This window comes from Montipora foliosa, chromosome 3 (genome assembly GCF_036669935.1).
Source record: "Montipora foliosa isolate CH-2021 chromosome 3, ASM3666993v2, whole genome shotgun sequence".
NCBI classification, from domain to species: Eukaryota; Metazoa; Cnidaria; class Anthozoa; order Scleractinia; family Acroporidae; genus Montipora; species Montipora foliosa.
Genome location: NC_090871.1, coordinates 28,861,717 through 28,882,886, shown reverse-complemented (window position 1 = coordinate 28,882,886; position 21,170 = coordinate 28,861,717). Strand labels below are relative to the sequence as shown.

The 21,170-nt window shown below is 39.5% G+C and overlaps 1 protein-coding gene across 1 annotated transcript in view; it reads right to left on the bottom strand.

The window, feature by feature from the left end:
- The window catches only part of LOC137995525 (carboxypeptidase N subunit 2-like), a 199,661-nt gene that overhangs the window by 11,360 nt on the left and 167,131 nt on the right, over positions 1 to 21,170 (bottom strand). The window contains exons 13-15 of the mRNA XM_068841060.1: positions 4,424 to 4,495; positions 4,101 to 4,172; positions 3,845 to 3,916 (exon numbers count right to left, since the gene is read on the bottom strand). Coding sequence (XP_068697161.1) covers positions 3,845 to 3,916; positions 4,101 to 4,172; positions 4,424 to 4,495 — 216 coding nt within the window. The remainder of the gene's footprint in view (positions 1 to 3,844; positions 3,917 to 4,100; positions 4,173 to 4,423; positions 4,496 to 21,170) is intronic.

Sequence of the window (21,170 nt, the reverse complement as noted above, 5' to 3'; positions counted from 1 at the left end):
CCTTACATACGTATGTTTCATCCCTGCCAAGGGGCTCAATTGGCAGATTATGCAATTGGGAATCCTTATGTGATATAAGGCCAGATTGCCACCATCATTTTGATGCTAGCGGGACTTCAAACGCCATGTTTGACGAGTTAGCCGAAAGATCTCTGAGTCCCTTGGAATGGATGAAACATACGTATGTAAGGCTAGTCACACATAATTATCCATTGCAAAATTGCGGCCGTTCAAAAATTACAGCATCGATACAGCAGTAATTTCCATATTATTGCAAAACACGTTGACATTTCATCGTTGTTGGAGATGCAAAATGTGCAATTTCTATTATTGTATTATTGTTAACTAGATAAGTTGAGTTTCAGTACTTTCAAATACCAAGAAAAACTTAAAATTACTGTTGGGTATTTTGGAACTCTGCAAATGTGCAAACTATGTATTATATTGACTGTCTCGTTCGCACTTAGCGATAGCGATTTCTAGTTCCATAACTGTCAATTCAGCTGCGTTTTGGTTTCCAGGAGATTCAAGTTGCTTTTTCGTAACATGTGGCTCTAATAGTACACAATATTGTTTTGGTATCGTACATCATTATAGGGCCATGGTAGATGTCTTAGGTAAATAGCCCCCTGAAAAGACATGTGGTTATTAGTAAAATACTAAACCTAGAAAGATTGAAGAAAATAAAAGGGAATGGAGAAATATTGGCTTCGAGACCGATATATTGATTATTTTCAAGTTCCCTTGTAACTTCTTTATCACCGCAAGCCTCTGATAGCCTTCCAAGACAAACTTTCACCGAACTTATACCCTGTCTGTCGGGGTTAGTATTTGGATGGGTGACCTCAAAATATACGACTTTCTGTCAGACACAAAGGACCGAAAAATCTATTTTAACGCTCAAACAATGCGAACTAAGCAAGGTGCAGATTTTGTTAGCCTGCTTTGTGCAAAACAAGTATTGACGCAAAAGTAAATAAATAATAGACCGAATGCATAAATGGTGGCCAAAAAAATATTTTTTTGTTTATGTGCTAATTAGACTCACTAGCCTCGCTCTCAAGCAACATTCTTTTGTATTTTGTACATGCAAACGAGGCTAGTGAGTCTAATTAGCACATAAACAAAAGAATATTTTTTGGCCGCCATTTATGCATTTGGTCTATGACATACAGTTTTTAGGAAGATCAGAAGGAAGTTTTCAGGAAGTGCCGATCGACAAAAAATATTTTGCCATCTGCAACAACATTTGCGACATGAAAACAACATAAATTTTGAACCGCGAATATTTAACAATTATTTCATGAGCGCGCGTTGGATATGAGATGGTAAATAGCCAACGAGGCGCGTAGCGCCGAGTTGGCTATAACCAGTCTCATATCCAACAAGCGCGAATGGAATAATTGTTTTATTAAATTCCTTAAACTCTGAAAGTTTGGAAGTACGAAATACCAGCGAAAAAAGGGAGAAAATCTTAGCGAGATCGAAAAAACTTGATGAAGATGCGATGTTGTGTAATACCTGGTGTCAGACAGACGCCGGCGCGTCACAAAAACATTTCTTACTTTTTTGCGTACTTCTAAGCTTCGAAATTGATCCAAACTTTCCCCAAAAACGTTTTTCTTGTGCTTTATACCAAGAGAAATTTCGATTTCTGGCGTAAAAAACTTTAGTTTAGCAACGTTTAGCGCAATCATTTACCATATATGGTCAAACTAAGGTATATGAGCTGATAACCGAGATTGAGTGAATCAATCAGAGCACGAGAATTGCATTATCCGAGGTTGAGAATTTAATAAAAAAAAGTTATCATCAGCGAAAAAAAATTTTTGGGAGATTTTTGCTACTTTTACTTTTTCTATTGTACTTTTGGCTGCACAAGTAAATCTCAAAATTGAAAATGGCGTCGATTTCAGTGGCCGCCATGATCAACTTATCTTGCGTGTTTAAAAACAACTCGCCAAAAAAAAAGGATACATCTGTATCAAAATGATGGCAAGGCAAGTGCTGTAAGGTTTGACAAGAAATGTGCAAATTCAACACAAAGATCACAATCGCCTAACTCTTGAGGTTGACCATTGTTTTTGCAAAGTCAAAAGTGCGCTCTACTAGACGAGGTTATTTATCATCAGTTAATTCCATCGTTTTGGAAAAAGCAGCTGCTCATTTATTGAAACTCAAGCAGGCTTCTAACAGACCTGTTTATTTTCGTGAGTTATGCGCGCGCTGCTGGCCTATTGTCATCACGGACTTACACTCTTACAGTCTTAAGGCCTGGCCAAACGCTCGCAACATTTCAACGCAACATCTTGCAACATTGTTGCATGATGTTGCGACATGTGTTGAACGGGCTGGCCAAACGCACGCAACATTTCCATCATTTTCAACGCAACATGTCAATGTTCATGTGCCCCAGGCCCCTGGGGCGCAAGAAGTGGACCTAACGCGCATGCCCTAGCGCAACAATGTTGCGTGAACGTGGCCAAACGAGTACAACATCATGCAACATCCAAAATGCAACACGTTGTGCTAACAATGTTGCAAGATGTTGCGTTGAAATGTTGCGAGTGTTTGGCCAGGCCTTTACACTCTTACAACCCAGTGACATAGTGTGTAGTGCACTTAGAGTGCACTACCACAAAAATCTATCATATCTATGTCTGTCATCGAGGAAGGTGCCTTTGAATCCGGAAGCGAATACTGCAGCGAAACTGACGATTTTCAAATAGGTCATAAGTCCAGAGAAGACTTCAGCGAGTAGGGTGCCAACTTTTAAAATGGCCGGCAATTTGAACGCGTTTAAAAAAACGTAGAATATTCGCCTGTCGTTCGAATGGAAAGATCATTTCGCAAAAGTTTATTTTTTAATATGGACTTTCAAATAGGAAAATGAAAATTTTCAGGTTGTGGTCATTTTAACCGTAAAGATTAAAGTTCTATCCCGCTCGCAGATGTAACTATAATGGCAGCACTTTCTTATTTAATGGTTTGCCCTTACTAACTTTAAATCTTGAGAGAGCTGTCTCAAGAAAAAAATTACGTCAAAGAATCAATAATTTAAGAATGCAATGCGTGTGTACGCGGCTAAATTAATATGCAGTACGGGAATTTCAGGCTTTCAGACTTTTAAACTAGTGTTTTGCACATATAATAAGCTGCGATATGAATATTTGACTTTAGTGGAAAAAATCTGACCCATGACTCAGTTAACATTTTCTTCAAACTTTCATTGAATCATTGCTTTAAATTCTGCATATTGGAGCAAATTATATCCACCGTATTGTTCATCTGTATTTCTTCTATAAATAGCAAAAGATCGATGCTCAGATTTCGACGAACAACGTCCCCTACTAACAGAGGGTGGTCTGCTTGTGATTGGATGCCTGTAATAGCCTACTAGCATCATCTCGAGGCTCTGGAGAGTAAATCAGTTTATTCCCGAAGCTATTTGAGCTTCAAGATGATGCTTTTTGTTTAGAAATGAATTTTAGTATATCGAAAGTGGGCTATTGGACACCTACGCCATTCGAGAGTCAATCACATGCACTTGGGTGGATTACTCCCTGAACTGTACTTCACTCAGTCCGACTACTATTACTTACAGCTTGTTTTTGTTTGGTTAAATATCCAGCATGTAATCTGAACAGTTAAATATAAGGAACTTTTGAATCTCATGTTACCGTGTCCTTTTTGCGTGAGAGGGCTACTGAATTACAAGTAAGTAAGAAAGTAAGTACCCGAAAGTAGCGGCCCGTTAATAAGCCTGTTAAATCTGAAAGTAACGTGGGTCGTTACTTTCGAAATTCTACGGTATAAAACAGTGTGTCATTAGTGTATGACTCACATTGCTAGTCTGTGGTTTTGGATAGTAAACACCCGCTCACCAATTTTGTTGATGGGATTGTCAGAGAGCATTCTGTTGGGGAATAAAAAAATTATCAAGTCGGTAATTTTGTTTCCACAGATTTAACGTTACGTAAGAGACAAGGAATGTGAGATTAAAGCAAAGGTAAAACGTATTAATAATTTAACGTTTCTCTATTTGACGCACGAGAGGCCGGGTATAATCACTTCTGGCCTGGTTTAACTGACTGACATACATTATTTGAAGGTACTTTGAATTCCTGAAGGCCCCGTCTGGAATTTCTTGAAGTTTGTTTCCACTCAACAATCTAAAACAGAAAAAAGTTGCTCATTGAAGCAATAAATTGCCTATACACATTACGATTCTAAAGAATATTGTTTTCGGTGAGATAGGCAATTAAAGGGAGAAGAAATATGTTATTTCAGAGCGAAAAGGGATATTGCAATTAGTTTTCAGCAAGCAGTTTACCTAAGGCTGTTACCTCGGATAACTAAAACGACGTGGAATGTCAAACCATGGTAGCTGTGATTTAAAATATGTTTCACTGGTCTTACTTACAAACTTTCAAGTTTCTCAAGTTTGGCAAAAGTTCCATTCCTCAAAAATGTAATTTTGTTATTATGCAGGAATCTGAGGCAAAGAAGAATAAGATTATGTCAATAGCTGTCATTAGTAAAGTAGTTAACGTCATGGTAACTAATTTGTTACACTTAGCTTTCCACCTCTTGATGTAAATAACAGAGAGCGTATTGAGTTCATAGCAGTGCAGTGTTGTGATATTTACGGCTTGAGCTATCAATTGATAAATTTATTTTAAATAAAAAATGCAACCACACTTTTGAATTAAAGGAACATGTTTCGATGTTTCAAACATCTCCAGCCATAGTGAGTATAACAGTTAAATTCTTACAAGATGATCAGTATACATAACTATCAATACAATGATTCGTAAATCTTCGTTACAAGCGGTTAAATTCAACTAACCAACAATATTATAGAAAACAAAGCTGTCCATAAACAGTAACAGTTTAAAAGTGTGCATGTAATGCTAAACCGACAGGATCAACTTGTTTGTTGAGTTCGGGTTTCAACCGCCTTCATCCTGAGCGGTTGAAAGCCGAACCCAACAAGAGTCCTATGAGTGGGCACTGGTAATGTGAGGAAAATGTTTAGTTCTACCTCCTCATTTGCATATTCAAGATCCCGTGAGAGAGAGAGAGAGAGAGAGAGAGAGAGAGAGAGAGAGAGAGAGAGAGAGAGAGAGAGAGAGAGAGAGAGCGCATGCGTAGTCAAGATCATTACAGCGTTGTGATTCAGTGGAGATCGTCCGAAGATTTTTTGCTCGCAGCAAAATCCACAGAAATCTTCTGCATCGTTTACCGGAGGTACCTTCTGATTACAAACGAAAGTTTGTACATGGTTACGGTGTGTATTGTGATTGAAAAGTTTACCTGAACAGATTTATAATCTTGTTTATCGCGGTCATGTCATTAGACCATGCGACCGCCGTTACAACTGCAGACGAAAATTGCACTGTTGTACAAGTTGACGTACATGATACAGCATCACCTGCTGGTGCAGCAGGGGAAAAACAAACCCGAAAGGGAGTGACAACTACCCGAAAGGGAAAAACGGCTGAAAAGCGCTCTAGTTCTGCCAGTAGCGCAGCAAACAAGCCGGAGGGAAGTCCTCGAAAGGTCTACACGATGAGGCGGAAAATGTCTTGCCGACACAGTCAGGTGCTGTCGCTAATTCATCCTCAGTGTTGGACGATATCGTTGACATAAAGCAACAATTGAAAGAGCTCACTGGTTCTCTAGCACAACTAACACCAGTCATAACGGAGATTAAATTGGCTTACGACAATTACAACTAGGCTGGTGATTGTGACGGCCATGACAGTTGGGAGGATGAGTCCGTACTAGAGCCGGCAGCAGCTGCTCCTCCACAAAAAGCAGTTCAAGACATATCTGACGACGACAAACCGCCGAGGAAATAAGCAAAGGAGGATTCTTGTGCGCTAAATAGTATGGCCAAAGTGGTAAACAAGCCACAACAGAATTGGGAGAATTTAGACTCTGAATTGTCAGAGCTTGTAAAACAACTGCTCAGTAAGGGCGTGAGTAAAGACGCCAGGGATGAATTGCTGGATAAATTTCCAACACCGGGCAACTGCACCTACCTAGAGGTTGTACGAGTCAACCCAGAGATATTTAACTCTGTCAGAAAAGAGATCAAAACGGAGGACTTGAAGCTCCAGAAAGCCCAAAAACCCCTATTAAAGGGAATAACTTCAGTTATCAGAATTTTAGATGATTATATGAAGGCTGAAAAAGGCCAGAAACCTTTGCCCTCCACGGAAGCAGTTAAAAAATTCTTTCTGACAACATTTCACTCTTATGTGGTTCTTCACATGAAATAGACCTCAGAAGGAGGACTTTGTTTAAGGGTGACATGAAAACAGAATACCGACTACTCTGCAGTGACCAAAATCCATGCAGTTGAGGATGGCCTGTTGTTTGGCACTGAGCTTGGTAAGTCATTGAAAGATTTGACAGACGCCAGTAAAGTTACTTCTAAAGTAACAATCAAGCAGAAGCGACCTCATGGTAGTGGTCAGAACTTTCTTGGGAGTTCAGAACAAAGAAGACCTTTCCCTTTTTAGGCCGGGCCAGAGGCTCTGTTGGCAAACAGAAGGGCGGCTACAAACATCCGCCACAGCGAAGTCAACCCCAGTACCAGCCTCGACGATAGTCAGAAAGACAAAGGCAAAATCTGTAGATAGTCTTCAGGTAAGACCAATGACTAGTGGTAAACCTAAGTTGCAAGGTGGGAAAACACTGGTCTATGAACAAATTGTGCAGGCTGGTAGACTGAAATTTCACCATGAGGAATGGACAAAGATCACATAAGACAAAGTGATTTTGGACATTGTCAAGGGTTACCACATTGATTTTATTTCAGTACCCTTTCAGGATCATCCACCTAAGCAACCAACGCTTGATAAACATGAGGAAATAGTTTTAAATGCCGTCCTCACAGAGCTCATACAAAAAGGAATTATTGAAAGATGTGCTCATGAAGATGGGGAGTTTATCTCCCCCGTTTTTCTGCGCCCTAAGAAGAATGGGAAATATCGATTAATATTGAATCTCAAATGTTTACACAGTGGGTGAACACCCCTTGATCAAGAGACTTGTTAAAGCAACTTTCCAGTCCAGGCCACCTCTTCCACGGTATCAAAGTACCTGGGATGTGTCTACAGTTTTGAGTTTGCTTAAGACTTGGAGTCCTGCTAAGGGACTGAACTTGAAACTATTAACTTTTAAGTTAGTTATGTTGTGTATGTTAGTTGCTGGACATAGATGCCAATCGGTATACTTAATGGACATGAAACATATGATTAAAGGGAAATCATCATACAAGTTTTACCTTGAGAAACTAGTTAAACAGTCCAAGCCAGGGAAGCCACAACCAGTTTTGGTTCTGCCTGCATATCCTGCTACCCGGAGATTATGTGTAATGACATACTTAGAGGAGTATGTCGCAAGAACTGCTTCAATTAGAAGCTCTGACCATACTAGACTTTTCCTTAGCTATAGCAAACCACATCACTCTGTTTGTCAAAGTACTATTTCTAGATGGAACAAAACAGTAATGACGAAAGCAGGTATAGATACTGAGAGTTTTAAGCCACACAATACCAGAGCGGCTACAACTTCAGCTGCTCTTAGGAAGGGAATACCCCTAGAAACAATCATGGCTGCTGCAGGGTGGTCTTTGCCACTTATTATAAGAAACATGTCAAAGAGGATGCTACATTTGGACAATCTATACTAAGCTGCTAGCTGTAATATTGTATTTCATGTCCATGTATGTTATTGGAGGTTCCAATAAAGCTATCCCTGTTGTTGTTATGGATAGTTTGTCCGGTTGTTGGTTTGTGCAAGGCCCATCTGCTTTAAAGTCTCACGGGATCTCGAATATGCAAATGAGGAGGTAGAATTAAAAAATCATTAAACAATCCTTACCTGTAAGGTGAGGTTTGATTGGAATTCTACCTCCTCATTGCTGCATAGAGAGATCACGTGCCCACCCCAAAATTGGGACTCTACCCGCCCATTCAACATGGGCCAATGTCTTTAAAGGATGATCTTCACTACGCATACGCTCTCTCTCACATGATCTCTCTATGCAGCAATGAGGAGGTAGAATTCCAATCAAACCTCACCTTACAGGTAAGGCTTGTTTAATTTTTTAATTCTACCATATCCGCAGGGACGACATTCACATTCAAGTTCCTTTGTTTGAAGCTTTTTCTCTTAAATCTTCTGTCAATTAAAGGTTTTGAAAACGAAATAATACAGAGTTTTTCAGCAAATAGCTAATAAGTAACTACTCATAAGGCCACAGGCATGATTTAGTTCTGACGTCTCTTTTGCATTGGAAAGCATGGTTGCGGTAGCACAGCTGTAATTGGCCGAGGAAAACATATTAGACGTACCAACACCAGCTTTCAGGGTCACGTGATGCATACATAAAAAAAAAACAACAATTTGAAGGACTGAGAAGTGCGGAAGTTACTCAATCAATGACAGAAGCTCAGCTGAAAATGGAGAACTTAAAACCATGAACAATTCTTTAAAAGAAGGCCATGATAATCTTCAACACGAAAAAAAAAAGGTGAAGTGGATAATTTAAAAAGAGAGAAAAACAGCCGAAATAGACAAAAAGGATTAAGTAAGAAGAGATTTGACGGGTTAAATGTGGCAATGGTTTTCCATGGATTTCTACACAGACCGTACTCATCCAGTAAATAATATGATTCTTGGATACGATTGGGACTTGTCGAGGTCTTAGATTTTTCAAATTGGTTTATCATGATTTTTGACCCAGGACGCACTCATCTAGCAATTGTGATATTTGGACACGATTGGGACTTATTGATCTTATGGATTTAGACTTGGATGGGCTAGGGTTGGTTATTGCCTTTTATGACTTTGCTTTGGTTGTGTTGCCGAGTTCGACTACCACGGCGTACCTGGCGGGCCGACCCTTAGGAGTTTTAATTTATTGCACTTGGTCGTTGCACTTCGCCCTCGGGACCGCCTCAAGTATGTAAGGGTTCTAACACAGGGTTGGATGCAGCATTAGGAACACTTTAATTAACTGGTACTTTCTTAGTTTGCACTTCAGGAACACTTTCACTAGTAGGACCTACTACTTTAACACTGCTGTCTGGGACTGCTTTTGCTGCTGATTGCTCCTGTGCTTGAGAAACTGCATGTTCTGACGCATGGTTTCTGTCCCAGTCTTCACCAGACAACTGATCGACAAGAGACCCAGTTTGCCAACTCTTTCCTTTCTGCACTTGAGCGACCCTGACATCTTGCTAAATTTCTAATTACGGCAAAGATTTTGGTAGATTGGTCATGATAAGGCTTTGCTTTGTGTCTCTTCTGCTTGATTTTACTTCTACTTCTTCCTCGACGGAAGACAAAGAAGGGTTGCCGCTGCAGATTGGCCATGATAAGGCTTTGCTTTCTGTCTCTTCTGCTTGATTTTACTTCTACTTCTTCCTCGACGGAAGATGGAGAAGGGTTGCAGCTGTCGGCATACGGCTCTCAGTTCGACGAGTCATCATTCGCTGTGCTGGACTTGTTCCAATGCTTTCCATGAGCTGGTTTTTCTACCCCAGTAAGACAACCAGGGTGTTTTGTCGTCGCGAAGTGCTCTCTTGAACAGGTTCTTGGTAATTTTCACAGCAGCTTCGGCTTTACAATTTGCTTGTGACGGTGAGGGGACGAAGTTACATGTTTTGAACTCTCACTCTTTGCCAAAAAATGTGAACTCATGGCTAGTTAGTTGCGGACCATTATCAGAGACTAATACGTCTGAAATTCCATGTATACTGAACTATTCCTTCAGAAATTATATGATTGTCGGCGAAGTTGGGTCACTGAGTTCTTAAACTTCAAGAAAGTTTGAAGAGTGGTTTGCTAGAAAAAGGTACTCTTTCCTCTGAAGACGACCAAAAGACTCCAAGGACGATATGCAATTTTCGGCGTCTGCACCAGCTGTTTTGGGTTCCTTCCTTGAAACGCTGCGCATACAGAACAACAGGTGATTGCTTCCTTTTTGTCGCTGTTCATTCCAGGCCAGAAGACGAAGTCTCTAGCGTTTCGAAAACATTCCGTAATTCCGTGATGAATAGCATCGCTTCTTTTTTTTTTTTAATTTACTTATTACTATTTTCTTTTTACACTACTTACAGCATATATATTTTACTTACGTATATACTCACACCATACTTACTACTCACACTACACTTCTTACATGCATTAGCTTACAATGTAGAATATATTACAATACAATTACGCCAATCAAAATACTTGGTCTACTTACAATGCTCTTTTTATTGTTTGTACATTAATTGATCATACCTTCAATAATAATAAATATAATAATAATAATAATAATAATAATAATAACTATTTACTTTCAGCACGAGAAGATAAAATTCGTATCCCCAAGGGGCCATGTAATGTTTTGTTTATTATACAGATATTGATGAAATGTCCAGATTTATTATATACTAGATAATGATGAAATACCAGGATTTCTCCTTTTACTAAAAAAATCATATCTTCACCGCGCGCAGTGAACATATCATTTTTATCTTTCACATGTGAGAATATAGGTGTCGTCATGGTAACAAACACCATTAGCCAATAAAACGCGAGCTTCCTCTTCATTGTAAGATACTTTTGTGCTTTAATATAATTCTTCTCTACTTCATTAACATTTTTATTGCAAAATTTTACATTAACATGATTTGTTTTTCATAACTTTCATATCTTGTCTCATGTTACGCAACATGCGTGTTTTAGTGGTTGGTGACCACTTTTTCATCATTTTGAAAATGAATAAAATAAGTTGTTTTAAATATGGAAATTTCATCAATATCTGTATAATAAACAGAACATTCTCGTGCTGAAAGTATCTCTCACTCGTTCGTTTCGCTCACTCGAGAGAGATCGGCTTTCAGCACTCGAAGATAAAATTCGTCTCCCTGCGCGGCCAAGTAATATCCTCTATTTAAAACGTCTTGTTTCATTCATTTTCGAAATGAAGAAAAAGTGGTCACCAACCGCTAAAACACGCATGTTGTGTAACATTAAACAAGATATGAAAGTTTTGAAAAGCAATTCATGATAACGTAAAATTTTGCAATAAAAATGTTAATGTAGTAGAGAAGAATTATATTGAAGAACAAAAGTAACTTACAATGTAGAAGAGCTCGAGTTTTATTTGCTAATCGTGTTCGTTACCATGACGACACCTATATTCTCACATGTGAAAGATAAAAACGATATGTTCACCGTGCGCAGTGAACATATGGTATTTTAGTAAAAGGAGAAATCCTGGTATTTCATCAGTATCTATATAATAAAGGTCGTTAATTGTCTAAAATTAAATGGGTTATTAAATGAAAAGGGAGCGACAAGAAGTCAAATCATGCAGAAAACAAAAGCCGAGAATAAAAGATACACGATATAATATTAGTGTGACGATAGCCCAGGGGACTCTCTTAGGGAAAACAACAAGAAAATAAAAAAGAAAGAAAAATGCCAAACCCCTTCCCGCCTTCAAAGCTTTAACGTATAAACAATAGGGGCAAAAAAAAAACAACAAAAACATGAAGAAAAAACTAACCATAAGATAATTTTAAAATTCATTAATTCATGAGTAAATACAATCCTTGAACGCGTATCACTATGATTCCCTTAAGCTTAAACAATAACTATCTTAACTTACATTTAATATGGTTTACTATACTTAACGTTTTCAGACCAGTTCCTCTCCACTATGTTAACTTTTCCTTGTGGCAAAACCACAACCACAACCTTCAGTCGGCTTCTTGTTCTTTGAATGTTATTTCTCGTCCGTACTGCTTCAGCTCAATCTTTTGCTGCTGTTATCCTTTTTCATTCCTTCCTCCTCCTACTCTCGTTCTGTCATTTCAGTTCATAAGTACCGCCGTTAACAAAAGGAATTACGTCTTTGAAGTCTTGTCGTGGCCTAGGGGTTCCAATTGACGAGTTACGGACGGTTTAGGCCGGTTTGGACGTCAAAGGGTCAACATATAAGAAATATTTACCCAAAATTATGAGATGGTTAAAAGCTAAACAGTAGATGTGACAAACGAGTAACTCCGAACATAACCTCTCATTCTGACAGAAGCAGTCTCGTGTTACTAGAGATTGAGTACCACGCCTGAAATCTATTTTGAAATGAAGTTGCCTGCGTAAGTAAATAAACAAATGCGACATGGTCTGGCACTCAGAGGGACAAAAGGGGCAGATGGACGAGACGACTTTTTTCAGTTTGGGTAACACGCTAATCGTTGGTAAAATTCGTTGAATGATTATATATTGAAGCAGCGTTAATTTAATTTGTTTTGTGGCTTTGAAAGGTAAGAGGTAAAGTCATTCTTCTCGATCCCGCACGCTAAAAGTTTTTTTTTTCTCAGAAGTGGGCGGAGATAGACTTTCAAGGCTTAGCAGCATATCATATAATGTCTTGCATGTACAGTGAGCCAATTGAAGTGAAAGGCGTAACTGTGTTTTTAGAATCTTCTTGCAATAGTTTCTTCCAGTTTTCGGAAATTGAAGAAAGAATGCTATAATATTGTAAAAAGTTACCATTTAAATTGAATTTATTGCAAAAAGAGTTAAACGGAAGGAAACAGCCTTCACAGGAGTAAAAAAGGTCCGATATATGTTTTACTCCTGCTTGATACAAGTGAGAAAAGTACAGTGTTTTCCTATTCACAGTTATAAATCGGTTGTTTTAGATTATCTGTGAGAGAACCACATTTTTATTCTTTGGCGTGTTTGTTGCGATGTCCTGTCAGTAAAAAAATAATTTGTTTATAGAAAACAGGAAGATGGTTTTCTAGGTCAGGAAGATTATAATCATAGTTACATTTAAACAGTTCCGTGCCGCCAACAATGGCTAGGAGTGACTTTGGTATGCACTGCCATGGGGCATCAGAGTCTACACATAACCTTTAGACCCAGTTTAACTTAAGTGCTTTGTCGAAGAGAGAAAAGTCTTTCTTATCCAGGCCACCCGCTGTATTTTTGCTTGATAAGGGTAGTCTTTTTTATTTTGGCAGGTTTGTGGTTTAATTATATTTAGCCTACCAACGATAGAGAGGTCTCTTTGGGACCATATATGCAATGTCTTCTTTAGCGATCCGAATTTGTCAATTTTTTTTTTCTTTTTAGACGCTTCTAGATCGTATGTGAAATGCACTCCAAGCGCGTAAACTGGCTCACTGCGCATTTGGAGATCAAGGATTGTATCTTTTCTGTGGTGCATAGAGCCAAGCCACATCATTTCGGATTTTGTTTGATTTATTTTTAGACGAGAGCACTTTCGGAAACGCGATAATAAATCAAATAAATTTGACACTGATTGGACATCAGAAAGAAGTACAGTTGTGTCATCTACATATTGCGAGAGGTTGACCTCTTTGTATTCACCTATGGTAACACCTTTTATTTCTTAATACCTTGTTCAAGTAACTCAATAGCAATCACGAATAGTGAGGCGGAAAGTGAGCAACACTGATGCACTCCACATTCTAGTCTTCGTCAAGACCGAAGTTAAACGTTTCGAGGCATTTATGAATAAAACTCCACTCAATCGAGTCAAAGCTTTTTTGAAATCTAAAAACAATGCTGCTACTGTCTGGTGAAATGCCTTGAGTCTGCTATTAACCTAATCCTTTCCCCAATGAACCTTCCCCTTACCCTACGCCTGGTTTCATATCCGCAGTTCATATATGATTCATTTCATATACTATTTCATCATTGATTCATTCCTCACGGGACCATTAGAACCCACAAATGACCAGCTCCCAACGTCAGTGCCTTCATAGCTCAGTTGGTTATAGCGTTGCACCGGAATCGCGAGGTCACGGGTTCAAACCCTGTTGAAGTTCTGAATTTTTCAGGCTTCTCTACGCAATTGTAAAAATTGCGTTCATAACTGCGAAGATCATAGCTTGACCTGGTTTCATATCCGCAGTTCATATATGATTCATTTCATATACCATTTCATCATTGATTCATTCCTGACGGGACCATTAGAACCCACAAATGACCAGCTCCCAACGTCAGTGCCTTCATAGCTCAGTTGGTTAGAGCGTCGCACCGGAATCGCGAGGTCAAGGGTTCAAACCCCGTTGAAGTCCTGAATTTTTCAGGTTTCTCTACGCAATTGTAAAAATTGCGTTCATAACTGCGAAGATCATAGCTTGACCTGGTTTCATATCCGCAGTTCATATATGATTCATTTCATATACCATTTCATCATTGATTCATTCCTGACGGGACCATTAGAACCCACAAATGACCAGCTCCCAACGTCAGTGCCTTCATAGCTCAGTTGGTTATAGCGCTGCACCGGAATCGCGAGGTCACGGGTTCAAACCCTGTTGAAGTTCTGAATTTTTCAGGCTTCTCTACGCAATTGTAAAAATTGCGTTCATAACTGCGAAGATCATAGCTTGACCTGGTTTCATATCCGCAGTTCATATATGATTCATTTCATGTACCATTTCATCATTGATTCATTCCTGACGGGACCATTAGAACCCACAAATGACCAGCTCCCAACGTCAGTGCCTTCATAGCTCAGTTGGTTAGAGCGTCGCACCGGAATCGCGAGGTCAAGGGTTCAAACCCCGTTGAAGTCCTGAATTTTTCAGGCTTCTCTACGCAATTGTAAAAATTGCGTTCATAACTGCGAAGATCATAGCTTGACCTGGTTTCATATCCGCAGTTCATATATGATTCATTTCATATACCATTTCATCAAAGTAGAGATTATAGCTTATTCTAATTGTCTATTAAGCGCCCGTAGAAAGGGAATTGTATTGTTTCTTCTCCACAGTAAAGAGCGGCTTCGATGATGAGGTTTTCGACGTTGAAGTATGCAGCCTTCTTCTCACGCTTGCCAGCCTTTAGTATCGGATATAGGTTCTTTCTATTTCGTCGACTTCTTTGAGGATTTCAAACCCGGTGCCTCTTGGAAGATTTTTGATGAAGAATTTTATAAAAACTTGAAAACAGTCGGTCGTGATTGAGGACTTCGACCATTTGATTGTGTGCGCTTCGTAATCCTGTGAACTCGGTCAAAACGATTCTGTTCTGTATCATCTTGTGGGATTTTTAGCTTCGCACGCATAAACTCTCTAAGAGCGCGCTCGGTACCCCAGTTCGATTCGTTTTCACGTTCCTTTATGCCAAAGAATTTTATATTCCCTCTACAACTGTGACATTCAAGCAGCTTAACATGTCGGCGATGTAACTCTTTAAGTTCGCGCTCTATGAGTTCACTGAAGGTGTTGGCCGCCTCTTATTTGAAATTTACATCTTTTATACTGACAATCTCTGCTTGAGATTTGGTTTATGATCGGTCTCCACTTTGACCTTCTCTCTGCGTGAAATGTATTAGTTGAATGTCTGTCAAGCAAACGCTATTGCGAAACACCTTTTCTCAATCTGTGCATAATTGCGTTCAGTGAAAGTATGCGATTTCGACGGGCGACAGGCCGCTCATTTTGAAGAGTGTCCCCTAGTCCGTTTTCAGTTGCGTCACACTGTATCGAGCCTTTTTTGTTGCCATCGTACTCATAATTTGTCAGAAGAGGGTGCTTGACCGCAGGCATCTACACATGATTGTACATTACTTGCAAACTCTTTAGGCGGCAGATTTATTTGGAAAGACATTCTTAAATAGCGATAACGCCCAAAACGTGTCAAGGCTGATGTGGTAAAACCCATTCTTGGCATCTAATGAGCTAAAGCATACATCTTTGATATTGGACATCAAAGTTATGGTTAATTAACGCCGCCGACAGCTATCATATGACCAAATCGCGGGCTCTGGTTTAGAGCTCGTGAACGTCAGCTGTTTTTTTTTTAAGATGACCAGGTAATAGTTTCGATTAGACAGTCAGTAGAGGCAACAATTGAATGCGGAGGTGATGAAAAAACTGCTCCTCGAGGAAATCAACACGCCTGAATCCGTGCCTAGAGAAGCATCCGTCTGGCATCCTACAACCATCGTCCGCGATGCTGCCACCAAGAGCATTCGGAACGAATTGCTCATCAAACGCTTCAAGGTGACGGCACACAAACAACGCATGATGCAGGACGGTTCGCATCGAGCCCATCCTTGCGGGTACGAAGAGGAACTGTCCTCGGGCGATGAAGAACTCACTGGGCTTCTCGTCGATCTCGGCAATTAAAGTCACGGGGTGTGCGTGCACCGTTTTTTCGCGTGACTGGTGGCGTCACGGTGTTCTGGATCCTGTCATTGGCCAGCTATGACACTAGGGAACAGACTCTTGCTTTTTTGTACCTAGTGTAAATAGTTTTATTTTTCTAGCATTAAAAAATCATTTTTGGATTCTATTTTTTTTCTTGGTTTTAGACCGTATCGGGTCTGGGTCTTTTCCCGCCTTGTTTCCTTATTTGGAGGTATGCATGACGTCCTTCCCTTCTCGACCAATCCCGTGGTCTGACCTCCTATATCTTGATCGACCCTTGACCCTCTTTTTTCATTTTTCACCATGGACGCCTGCTGGGAGGACCTCCGCATGTCTCTTTTTCTCCAAAAAAACATGAGTCCAGTAGTTTTACTTTTCTTGTGGACAGGTGGGGAGAAGTTTCCATCCCCTACTTTTTCTTCTTTTTTCCTGTTGGGAGAATCGTTCTGTTGATCTAAAAAACGCCTGCATTTTAATGAGGTCCACATCGAGGCTCCGACGTCATCTTGACGTCATCGCCGGTTTAAAGAACTTTCTTTCTCATACAAACCCTCTTTTCTCTTATGCTAATTTTATGCGTATGACGTCATGCATTAGCTCCGTATACAGACGACTACACTTCTTTCATGGCGTGTCAGCCTAAGTGGACATTATAGTTGGAGCCTCTACCAATTTATTGACCGCATGAAAAACAGATATATATTCTCTAGCAATAAATATCTTATGATTAGAACCTTTTCTCGAAGACACGTTGCAGTTCTTTTTGAACATCCCTGAAGTAGCCTCAAAACAACTGCTGAAAACGCTTGACGGTACGCGAAGAAAAAGCCCAGAACTATATATAGCCCAGTTTAATTAAAAGTAAATGTTTACAGATAAACTTCCAATTTTTTGGGTTACTCTTGAAGTTCGCTTATTTTCGAGATTTGCTGAAGCCGCCATATTTGAAGTTACAACTACGCCGACCGTGAAGAAACATTTGTTTGTTTGCTGAAAAGTTCATTGTTTATAAAAGTATGTAAACTAAATTAAGACGAGCCTTCGTTTCCATCTTAACTAGATTTTCAATGAAACTGAAGGGAAACTCCAGCAAAATTTTGCGTGTGTACACGAGACCTGTCCATTTCTTTACACAAGATCTTTGGTGGAGACTGCAGCATGAAATTTCGGTTTCAATTACAAATCTTCTTCCTGGGCAGTTCAGTTACGTTGCTTTTACTTCAGTATGTCCAATCCACGAGAACTGTTTTCCGATGACAATAGCTGATCACGTAGTAAATTAAATAGACGACGTGGTGTGTTGAAACAAACAACCTGTGTAAAGAAATATACACGTCGCAGACTGTCGGCACGCTTCTCCAAAATTATTGATTTTACCCTCACTTATATTTGTAATAGCAGGATATTTCAATTTGTTTAATTTTATTAGTATAGATAATCACATGATTTCAAGTGCAATTGGAATAAATAAGCACGAATACATTTTTCAAAGACGACCAAAATTGCACTCGCCCTACGGGCTCGATCAATTTGTAGTCTTTGAAAAATTCCACAAGTGCTTATTTATTCCAAATTGCACTAGAAAAACCCTGTGATTACCTATTAATAACATACATGAAAAATTTCGAGATGGATAAGCAGAAGAAACGCTCGCGTATCACGCGACCAGGGAAAAATTGCGCCGTAAATTGCGCCATCCAGGGTTTGCGCTCGATTTGAAAACAAAAGATTTGATTGGTTCTGACCAAACCGTATTGTTTATTAGCCAATCCTGATCCAGAATTTCGATGTGTAATTTGCACTGGTATTACACTTTTTGCACTGTGTTACACTTAAACTGCACCGCTCTCAGCCAATCAGGATTGATTAATTTTTTTCATGTTTATTGTTATGTCTGCAATGTTTATCTGGAAGTATATTTCAGTAGCACTGTGAAGTGGGCCATCAATGAGAATTTTTTCTTTGAAAACGTTTTCCAAGAATTATCTTTTAAAACATTGTATTATACATTGTCGCCATGTTCTTGCCGGAATAAGACACATTTATCTCTGGAAAAGCGTTATTACACCTTTCAGGAACCGACCCCTGATGTTCTGATTCTGAAAATAATCCACGCTTTATTTTCAGATTGCGATATTGCGCTTGTTCAAGAGTGTGTGCTGCGGGCAAAAACAGAAAAACGCGAACGCTTCAAACTGCCAACAATTTGCAGCAGGCGTTTGCAAAACATCCTTACACTAATGTACAAAGCTAAGAATTAGCATGTACCAGTACCGAGTATTTGAGATATTTAAGGCCAAGAACGCTCGCTACGACCTCAGAAACTGTGATTTCAAAATACTTCGTTTCAACACTAAAACGTCACAGGAAGCACTTGCCAAGATATTAAGGGCCATTCATTTGGTCTAAAAGTAGTATTACTGAACTCAGGAAAGCGCCAAGTCTCAAAAGCATTCAAGGCACAAACATGAAATAGACCGGTCAAGAGCCGTCATGTTACATATTAGATAACAGCATTACTTATTAGTTGCCGCAAGCTTCGTTGCCTATCTAATTGAGTAGATAAGTGTCCCCAAATAGCTTCCTGTATAGCTAAATACAGTTAAAGTAGTTTACCTAAATGACAGAAATGCTGCCGAGGGGAAGGGAGATGTTCAATTATGCTTGGGGTAGTTTAACGACTGTTCGTGTGTGGAAATTAAGAGAGATTTTAATAGGTCTTGAGAAGGGAGTGTACTGAAACATAGACCCCCAAACTGAACACCCAACTTGAACTCCTCGTGAGAAGAAAGAAAATAATCGATGGGTTTCACAGTGACGTCATGCAATTCTAAAATCAAAATTGCAAGGTCTTGAATTTTTATCTAAATGAGGTTTAAGATGATCTAGTTTTTCAAATGCCGAATTGTCACCTTGCGTGACACCATGATAAAAAGCTATTTGGTTGAAAAATAAAAAGGCTATTCCTATGAATCTCAGCGGGTTGAGCCTTTAAAGTACATTGAGAGATGTGTTCATACACATGTATTTTATCTCATGTGCAAAAAGTTAGCGCTTACATCGCAATTGAACTCCAGGTGTTTTGATCACCGGCCACCATCAGTTAGTGAACCACATGGCGTCTCCGTACAAAACTCTGCAAAGTTGCGTGAAACTCTTCAACAAATAACTCGGAAACGATGTACCAAACAGACCCGAGAATTGCAGAGGTGGTTAAAAGATTTTTCCCTACAACATTCCAAGTTCTTGGGCTTTTTTATTGACCGATTTCGAATTTATTTTTTTGTGTTGCGTGACCGTGAAACTATTGTTTGAGAATACGAAAAGCGAAATCGATTATACAGCGCATCTTAATTCCTTCATTCGCGCTTAACCACAATTTCTTGCGACTTTGACCAAAATCCCTTGTGTTTCGAGAAAAAAATTCTTCTTCTTCCGATTAGAGAACTGCCTCGTTCGTTCGTTCGCTTCAGGCCCACTGACTGCAGCAGCAATAAAGTTCTAAGGTTGTCAGAAACAAGTTAAGGTGCCTATAACCCCTAACTTTTGTTTTTTAAGCCGGAATATCGCACTGAGCAAGATTCAGTAAAAAAAAAAAAAAATTCAGTTGGTTGAAACCTCGATTTTTTGTGAATTTTCAAAGTAGACAAAAAACGCCCCTACTTGAAACATTACCAAGTGACAAAACTATCAAATTGGGTCTGGGTCGAGCACGATCCCTGACGTCATAACCGGATTTCTCTTGCGAGAATGGTGATTAACAACTTTCTCAACGAAACTGCTTAATGTCTGTGTTGTTTTCGGATGTAACAACACTCCAAATCAGAAGGAAGGTATTGGACTTCATCTGGTACCTTTTTTTATGGAGCAGAGAACCCGTAGAAAGAAAGAGAAGAAAAAGGTGGGTTGACTTTGTTCAACTGAAGCGGGCAGAGGCGAAAGCGGTGCAAGAAACCCACCAAATACTCGGCTGTGTGTTCGAAGTACTTCCGAGACGACGACTTCACAGTGAAGTTTTCAGATCTAACTCGAGACAATCTTCAACGAAGACTGCGAAAAGATGAAGTTGGAGTTTACTTCTTTCCAACTGTCCATACTCCGGCTGTACAGTCTGTAGGAGAGAGTGTAAAACCATCTGAAAGCGAGCAAAGCAAGAGGAAGGTGAGAAAATTATATATTGTTGAGAGCATTCCCTCTTGTTTCATACACGTTTCCTTCGTACACGCCTTTTTTATGAAACATTCGGCTAACCAGATATGATCTCCTTCTAGATTAGCATATTTCTCAACATGCTCAAAGTACAATTCCCGTGTTTATCTTTATTATTTAGAGGAATAAAGATGCTTATGAAAGTCCCGATGTTCTCGTCAACACGGAACCCGAGACAAACCGCCGCAGGAATAAGAGTGCTGCAGTAGAACGTCCAACAACCACGGAAGAAACACCACAAGATAATGTCGAGGAGGCAACGGTGGTGCGCGAGGCGATGCATGAAGGCTCGGGCGAAGCGCTGAAGGAACTCCGTGAATGTGCCAAATGCAGTGTTCTTTGTTTACACGAATACCAGTTGATGCAAATGACGGAGATCCTGGAATGACGTCACTAGACCTAGACTTCGCTTCACCCGGTCGTGCAAAAAAAATAAATAACTTTGAAAATTCATTAAAAACACCAGGTTTCAACGAAATGACAAAAAAAAATGCAGAATCTTCCCCAGTGAAACAAAGATTTTTTTCGGACAAAAAAAAAAAAAAAAAAAAAAAAAAAAAAAATTGGGAGTTATAGGCACTTTAAAGGGGCAGTGTCATGCGATGGTATGCGCAGTATTTTCACACACCCATTTTAACAGACGTTCCTTTTAATGCTTTTTCTGTTTAAGTCTAGACTAAATACGGCTCTAGAATAGAAGTAAAATGCATATTTATCAATTATCAGTGATCTGGAGTCCAAGAAATAAAA